General features: G+C 36.4%; 1 protein-coding gene across 1 annotated transcript; it reads right to left on the bottom strand.

The window, feature by feature from the left end:
- Nucleotides 1–3,083: 3,083 nt before the first annotated feature.
- LOC109212524 lies at nt 3,084–3,716 on the bottom strand. The gene has a single exon (XM_019376177.1). The coding sequence runs from the start codon at nt 3,714–3,716 to the stop codon at nt 3,084–3,086; it is 633 nt and encodes a 210-aa protein (XP_019231722.1).
- Nucleotides 3,717–9,373: the final 5,657 nt, after the last annotated feature.

Genomic DNA, 9,373 nt, shown 5'->3' with positions numbered 1-9,373 from the left:
CCGGACAGCAAGGGGGCTATCTGTATGTGGTAAAATATGATCGCATGAGAAAGTGACACATGGAGTCGAAGTTAGAGGATGGCTGAAACCGAAGGCAACGATTTCGTCTGTTATCGGAAAAGAATGGTACTCGTAAAGATGAAATAAATGCCTATCACCCGATAGCATTTAATGCAAAATATTCTACATCAGTTAGTACACTACCCATTACAAAAGAATATAGCATTCATGCCCGCCATTACACAATCTTCAATGGCCCTCATAATTGACATTAAAGAGGGGCTTGATCCTAGGACCTTGTTCCCTAGGTGCAGCTATAAAAAATGAGCTCAATTATCATTGTAAAGGACACGAATTTTTTGACAAACTTATGCTATAATATGTTCAAAGTTTTATACAATTTTATCTTTTAGCTTTTTGATTCTATTGTTGTTGTACTCGGAAGCCCTGCTCCAGGAACTACTGTTTCAGTTGTTTCATTTCATCTCAAGGCTAAGTATTGCATATTATTTCAATTCTTCTACCATTTCAAGATCGAATTAATTCACTTGTTTATAAACCACGTATAATTCAACTGTACCGTTTAGATGAATACACACCTCATAGATTCTGGGTTTCCAAGTATCACATAACCCAATATTTCGAGGTCGAGCATTCTATTTACATATATTCATATGTATATGTATGCGTTTGCGTGTGCAAAAAAACATGTGTAAGTAGTGTTTGATATATATTACTCCCCCCGTTCCCATTTATGTGAACCTGTTTAACTGGGCACGGAGTTTAGGAAAAATAAAGACTTTTGGAATTTGTGGTCCTAAACAAGTTAAAAAGGGGCCCAGAGTATTTGTTTGGTTATAAAAGCTTCTCATTAAGGGTAGAATTGTATGTTTAAGCTAAATTGTTTCCAAATTTAGAATTGGGTAATTCTTTTTGGAACGAACTAAAAAGAAAATAGGTTCACATAAACTGGAACAGAGGAGTACTCATTCAATTTAAAACTCATAACCTCTTAATTCTAAATCCGCCACGGCAAGTTCCACAGTTTTATTTTAGAATTACTCTTTAAATTTAAAACTGATAACCTCTTACTATTTCCGAATTTGCCAGTTAATGTTCCACAGCATTTCCTGAGTGCCATGTGGTATTTATTGTTGATGGGCCTCTTCTTGTTTGATATGAGAAGTGTAGAGAATCAATGTCGTCACAAGTCACAACACATTTGAAAATTTAAAGAAAGAGGTAGTGGTGTGATAGTAATTTAATGTCATGACCAAAAAAAAAAAAAAAAGTAATTTAATGTCATTAATTGCCTTTGCTGAGTCTAGAATTATAGCCCTTCTCTGAATCCAACCGTCACCATATGTTTCTCGTAGCTGAACTTTGCGTTATTATACTATGTCCTACTTCTTTCTGTTCATAATAAGTAATCAGTTTGCTTTAGGCACACACATTAAAGAAATATTAAATTCTAGATAAAAATAATTAGTGTGATTAAACTACCCTTAATTATATATTACAGCATAATTTACTGTGAGGATAAAAGACTTTTAGGGATGTGTACATAAGGGTAATTTTGGATCAACAAATTGAATTTTTTCTTGATTATATAAATAGACACTTATTTTGAACCAAAATAAAAAAGCAAATTACTCCCTCCGGTCCACAATAACTTCTTTGAAAATACCAAGATTGATAAAGCACAAACAACAAATAATATTGATCATTTTAAGAAGAATAAAAAAAAGTAAACCAAAAAATCTTTAAGAACATATTTTTGTTCTCTAAATATCTCCTTTTTAAGGTTTAAGCTTTACAATTTATCGTTGAAATTTATCAGGATCAAAACTTTAAAAAAAAAGTTAAAACAAAAGCTCCTTTTTAGAGAATGTTTTCCTTCTTACTTTGAAAGTTTATCCATTAGTTTAAGGTGATCAAAACAAATTTTAAAAACAAAAATAAAAAAGGTAGGACAAAAGCACTTATATCAAAAGTGTCTCCCTTTTTGTTGTATTTATTTTGTTTGAAATTTAGAGGATGCAAAATTAATCAACATTAGGTGCTCTTTGTTAGATGGCTTGCATATTTATTTATAAAAGATCAAAAAATCTATTTGGTTTCAGAGGCGGCTCAACACTACATGTAGCCTAAAGCAAAAATTTAAAAAGAGATCTCAAAAGAAATTTTAGATTAAAAAATGCTTTTTCATATCTAATCCTTTGATAATATCATTAGCTTAAGATTGAATAATTGTCTAAAAAGCACTTAAAGAATAGAAGAAGATTCTACAAAATCATAGTTATAAACAAAATTGATTCAAGTTGAAGTGAGTTAGACAAAAATTAAGAAGTTGAGCCTATCCACCATGTATGAGATAACAAAAAAGAATAATAAAAAGTAGGAAGTAAATGCAAATTTAATAATCTACAATTTTTAGTACAAATTTTAAAAATTGACAACATAATTAAAACTAATTTATTTATCACTAATAATAAATACATAATTATTTATACTATATATCATTTAAGTAAATTTGGGGCCTTAACTTTTTGGGGGCCTAAAGCCACTGCTTTAGTGGCTTTAGGGTTGAGCCGCCACTGTTTGGTTTATACGTTGAAACTTTCATATTTGCTGCACATCAATTGACAAAATTTGTAAGATAACGAAGAGGAAATCCGAGCTCAGTGTGAGCAACAATGGAGGTTTACTTCGAGAGAAAGAGAGAAGTGGATGAACATTCTAGATACAGAAGAAGCTTGATTCTTTTATTTCACTTTTTCATCCCAAATGAAATACAGAGTATATGTTCTATTTATTGAACTATACAATACATGTATGAATACAATTGAGGAATACAAAAAATGAATACAAAGAATATAAATAATCTCAACACCCCCCCTCAAGTTGGAGGGGAGGACCTCACATCCAACTTGCCAAGAAGGCCGGCATGCTTGATCCCTGTTAATGACTTAGTCAGAATATCAGCTAATTGGTTATTGGTGGAGACATGATGAAGTGAGATGAGCCCTTCTTGTAGTTGATCTCTCACAAAATGACAATCTACTTCGATATGCTTCGTGCGTTCATGGAATACAGGTATTTTTCGCAATTATGTAAGGCAGCTTGGCTATCACAAAATATAGGTAATGGGCAAAGGCCAATAGGAATAGTAAGTTCAAGTCAGCAGTACTAGCTAGCCACACAAGCTCNCAAGTACATTTAGCATGAATATTCAGACTGTTGAGTTCTTCCCAAAGTTTCTTCATTTTTGTATAGTATCCAGTGATGTCCAGACTTCCTTGGCTCAGATCATTTATCTCCTTTTGTAATTGATACAATTTCGCCCCATTAGTCTGGTCGTATCTATCTTCTAGCTCTTGCCAAAGCTCTTTTGCATCGTTCACGTATTGTAAACTGTCAGCTAGATCCTTTGACAATGAATTTAAGATCCATGAGGTCACCATATCGTCGCATCGCTCCCATTGATCAAGGTCACTTGAATCAGAGGTCGGCTTCTTACACTTTTCGGTGATGAACCCCAACTTATTCTTCACAGAAAGTGCTCTAAGGATTCCTCTTCTCCATGATCTATACCTAGTTCCATCAAAAGCTATCGGAACTAGCATAGACCCAGCGCTCTCCGATGGATGCATGTAGAGTGGGCTCGTCGAATCTAGGGTTTTGTTCGCGACTGGGACCTCGTCTCCTCCGGCCATAATTCGAATTGACTACGATACAGTGGTTATTGATGAAGACAAATAGCTAGGAACAGTTGATTATTCAATCGATTCCACACAGGAACCCTAATTCCCAATAGCGAGCAACAGTGATGAATTTTTGACTTTGCGATTAGAAGGGCGAACAATTGAAAGTGAATAGAGCTTCGAGTCGTTGTCTAGCTCTGATACCATGACAAAATTTGTAAGATAACGAAGAGGAAATCCGAGCTCAGTGTGAGCAACAATGGAGGTTTACTTCGAGAGAAAGAGAGAAGTGGATGAACATTCTAGATACAGAAGAAGCTTGATTCTTTTATTTCACTTTTTCATCCCAAATGAAATACAGAGTATATGTTCTATTTATAGAACTATACAATACATATATGAATACAATTAAGGAATACAAAAAATGAAACAAAGAATATAAATAATCTCAACATCAATTCTCGATGTAACTTTTTTGAAGTTAAAACAGTTTGAATGTATTCGTACATATGTAAAAAGCCAGTTTTTCCTTCTTATTCAAATGGATTGTTGGCTTTGTCTATCTTTTGAATAGTTAATAATTCAAATAGAGGTGTCCTCCAAAAAAAAATTAATTCAAATAGAAATCAGTAATATCTATTATGTTTCTCTCTATTACTTGTTAGAAGTTAAAATTTCACCATGCGTTGAAAAATTCTTTTCCTCACTCGGCATAATTAATAAATATTATAGTCCTGTTGTTTTTTAATTTGTTTCCTTTTTGTTTTTATTTTAATTTAAGGAGCAAAGTGACCGCATAGAGCAAATACCTGGAGTACTGCCTGTAATCAAAGGAATAGATACGGATAAATATTCACAGCAACCTTGGAAGCCAAGCGCTACTCCTCTACCAATTCCAAAGAAATTCAAAATGCCCAAAATTCCAAAATACGATGGAACAACTGATCCACGAGACCACGTGACTGCATTCAGAACTGGCGTAAAAGGCAACGATTTGACCAAACAAGAAATTGAATCAGTATTGGTCAAAAAATTCGGTGAAACACTCACTAAGGGAGCATTAACATGGTATTCTCTTTTATCCAAAAATTCCATAAATTCTTTTGCTGAGCTTGCAGATTTATTTATCAAAGCACATTCTGGGGCTCAAAAAGTCGAAAAGAGAATGGAGGATATTTTCAAAATCAAACAAGGGGACTCCGAGTTGCTCAGAGAGTTCGTGAATAGGTTCTAGCGTGAAAGAATGACGTTACCACGTGTACCAGATAATTGGGCAGCAATAGCTTTCACTAGTAATTTGAATGAGAAAAGCTCAGAAGCCACGAGGCGACTCAAGGAAAGTCTTCGTGAATTCCCAGCAACGACATGGAATGACGTTTACAACAGGTATAGCACGAATTTAAGGATCGAAGAAGATATTATCTCACGATCTCAAAAAGAAGAAAAGGTGAGTTCAAGACGGGCGGAAACAGAAAAAAGGTCCGATAAAAACAGGTACGAACCATATATGGGCCCAGCTGGAAAATATTCACGATCAAAGCATGATCATTCAAGGTACGACCATAGATCTAGAAATAGAGAATCGGGCTCATCATCGAGGTATGGAAATGATCGTAACACACGAGACTCACGAGATGATGATAGAAACTTGAAGGCACGATTTGGCGGTTATAATTTTAATGTAAGCACTTCCGAGCTCGTAGCTGTTTTAAGAAGCATGGGTGATAAGGTGCGGCGGCCAAAAGAAATGAGGTCAAATCAAAACAGGGGCAATCCCGAACACTGGTGCGAATTTCACAACGGTCATGGTCACAAAACGGCAGATTGTAGGTTGCTACGGGGTGAAGTTGATCATCTGTTGAAGCAAGGATATCTCACTGAGTTATTCAGCGAGAAAGGAAAGCAAACATACATGAAGAATAGGTAGGAGCCCCCTAAACCGCCTTCTCCAAAAAGAACCGTTAATGTTATAAGCGGGGGCGAAGAAATCAATGGTGTGACGTATACGACAGCAAATAAAGTTTCCAAAGTCACCATTACCCACGGGAAGCGAGTGCGACATGTCTTAGAGGAAGAAAGCACTACGTTTGATGATGCAGATGCGGATGGCATATTGACTCCACATAACGATGCACTGGTAATATCTTTACTTGTACATGACACTAATGTGAAACGAGTTTTGATTGATCCAAGTAGCTCTGTGAATATTGTTCTGCTAAGAGTTCTACACGAGATGCAAGCTGAAGCTAAATTAGTACCCAAGGCGCATACTTTGTCTGGGTTCGACAATTCCAGCGTCGTGACAAAAGGTGAGGTAATACTTACTACATTCGCGGAAGGGGTTATCAAGGATACAAAGTTTCAGGTGGTAGAGATGGAGATGGCTTACAATATGATTCGCGGAAGACCATGGATCCACGAGATGGACGCCGTTCCGTCAACCTTACATCAAGTTATTAAATTTCCATCACCATGGGGAATATGTCAAATCTGTGGGGATCAACAGACATCCAGGAGCATCAACTCCGTAGCAGATCCAACTATGAGGAACGAAGAAAAATAGCAGTTACAGAATCCAGTTGAGGATAATGCAACACTAACCTCAACTGAACAAGAACGAACAGATGTAGACTCAAGGCCCGATTTCATTCAAGAACCAGAGGAAAATGAAAATATCAAAATAACGATTGAAGATCTGGAGGCTGTGGTATTATTCACACAATGGCCTGAAAGGAAAGTCTACGTAGGAGCCAATCTAAGCCAGGACATGAAAGGTAAATTGATTGAGTTTTTGAAACTAACGTAGATTGTTTTGCTTGGTCCCATTCTGATATGACAGGAATACCACCGGAAGTAATGACTCACAAGTTAAATGAAGACCCCTCATATCCACCTGTCAAACAAAAGAAGAGAAAGCAAGGAGCTTTCAAAAATCAGGTGATTCAAGAAGAGGTCCAAATTCCATCACCACTGGGAATATGTCAAATCCGTGGGGATCAACAGACATCCAGGAGCATCAACTCCGCAGCAGATTCAACTATGAGGAACGAAGAAAAATAGCAGTTACAGAATCCAGTTGAGGATACTGCAACACTAACCTCAACTGAACAAGAACGAACAGATGTAGACCCAAGGCCCGATTTCATTCAAGAACCAGAGGAAAATGAAAATATCAAAACAACGATTGAAGAGCTGGAGGCTGTGGTATTATTCACACAATGGCCTGAAAGGAAAGTCTATGTAGGAGCCAATCTAAGCCAGGACATGAAAGGTAAATTGATTGAATTTTTGAAAACTAACGTAGACTGTTTTGCTTGGTCCCATTCTGATATGACCGGAATACCACCGGAAGTAATGACTCACAAGTTAAATGAAGACCCCTCATATCCACCTGTCAAACAAAAGAAGAGAAAGCAAGGAGCTTTCAAAAATCAGGTGATTCAAGAAGAGGTCCAAAATTACTAAAAATTGGGTCTATCCGCGAGGTAAAGTATCCTAATTGGTTAGCCAATACTGTTGTGGTACCGAAAAAGAATGGAAAATGGCGAGTTTGTGTAGATTACACAGACCTTAACAAAGCTTGTCCTAAAGACTCTTTTCCATTACCACATATAGATCAACTAATTGATGCTACTGCAGGACATGAGTTGTTAAGCTTTTTAGATGCATATTCAGGTTATAACCAGATTAAAATGGATCCTTTAGATGAAGAAAAAACTTCATTTATAACATACAGGGGGACTTACTGCTATTAAGTGATTCCTTTTGGTCTCAAAAATGCTGGTGCAACGTATCAAAGACTGGTGACCAAAATGTTCCAAGAACACTTGGGAAAAACTATGGAGGTTTACATAGACGATATGCTCGTTAAAACTCAACATTCAAGGGATCATATATCGCACTTATCAGATACGTTTCAAATTTTGCGAAAATTCAATATGAAATTAAACCCTGAGAAATGTGCATTCGGTATTGCATCAGGTAAGTTTTTAGGTTTTCTTGTTTCTAACCGTGGTATTGAGGTGAATCCAGCGCAGATTAAAGCCATTGAAGAAATCCCTGATATACTTACAAGTAAAAAAGAAGTGCAGAGGTTGACAGGAAGAATTGCAGCTTTGGGGAAATTTATTTCCAAATCATCAAAAAAGTACTTTAAATTCTTTTCATCTCTTAAAAAGCAAGATCAGTTCGAATGGACTGAGGAGTGTCAACAGGCGCTCACAAATTTGAAAACTTACCTGTCAAATCTGCCGTTGCTTGCAAAACCAAAGGTTGGAGAAAGATTGCTCATCTATCTTGCTGTGTCAAAAGTAGCAGTGAGTGCTGTCTTAGTTCGTGAAGACCAAGGTAAACAATCTCCAATTTATTATGTCAGCAAATCATTATTAGATGCGGAGACGCGGTATCCTCAATTAGAAAAACTTGCACTTGCACTAATCATGGCTTCAAGAAAACTAAGGCCTTACTTTCAATGTCACCCTATTGCCGTAGTAACTGCTTATCCATTACGCAATATATTACACAAACATGAGTTGTCTGGTAGATTAGCCAAATGGGCTATAGAATTAAGTGAATATGACATTACTTATCAGCCCAGAACCGCGATCAAATCTCAGGTGTTAGCAGATTTTTTGGCTGATTTTAGCCAAGAGATGCAATTAGAAGCAAAAAAAGAATTACAGGTGTTCAACGGGTCTAATCAAGGAATTTGGACCTTGTTTACTAATGGCTCATCTAATGTGAAGGGAGAAGATTTAGGAATTGTTTTGGTACCACCTACGGGTGAGTTTACATATTGAATTGATTGAAAGATGACGTGTCATGACACGAAGGCTGGTCAAAGAGTGATAGTAGACAAGGAGGCACGAGTTGCAACAGGTACGAGCAGAGGCACGAGCAGATATTCAAAAGACTCGATGCTCGTACCTATTTAAATCTAAAAGTCAAGAAGAATGAATCTGACAGCACACGAGAGTACATATACAGTATTTAATAAGCATTAAATACTGAAAACGTTAGAGAATCTGTATTAAATTACAATGATTATGTAACGTAGCATTTAATGCCTTTAATTCTCTATGATGACCTTATTATGGCAAAGGCAAAACGTATATCTTAGAGATAGCTATAAAAAGGAGAAGACTAGTCATTTGTAAGGGCACAAAATATCAACTGAATATATTGATTACTTTGCTTTCTGCTATCTATCTTATTGTTATCAAAATCAATTTCTTTGGTTCATTTTCGATTATCAGTAACCCGAGTTCTTCTAAATATAAAGCTTTGACCGAAATTCCATATTTTGGTTAAACAATATGCAGCTGAATTGTGGAGTAATCTCCTAGCTTGGCAAGGGATAAGAAGACCAGTATATAGATGGGCTGAGGAGCTAGCATGGGCTGAAAAAGGCTGAAGGGAAAAACTGCAACAACTGAACTATATAAGATGACACTAGCAACATGTGTCTACTATGTGTGGCAAGAAAGAAATACAAGAATCTTTCAAGCTAAAGTGAGACGATGGGAGATGCTTGGCAAGATGATTATACAGGAAATACATTGTCGAAGCAACAAGCATGTGGAAAAAGCATTAAGTAGACTGAATTTGTACTCTATGTAATAGACAAAATAGTATAGTAATAGAAAGGTGGTTAGGGGGGGGGGGGGGAG

This window comes from Nicotiana attenuata, unplaced genomic scaffold (genome assembly GCF_001879085.1).
Source record: "Nicotiana attenuata strain UT unplaced genomic scaffold, NIATTr2, whole genome shotgun sequence".
In the NCBI taxonomy this organism is placed as follows: domain Eukaryota; kingdom Viridiplantae; phylum Streptophyta; class Magnoliopsida; order Solanales; family Solanaceae; genus Nicotiana; species Nicotiana attenuata.
This window is presented reverse-complemented; position numbering and strand designations above follow the sequence as displayed.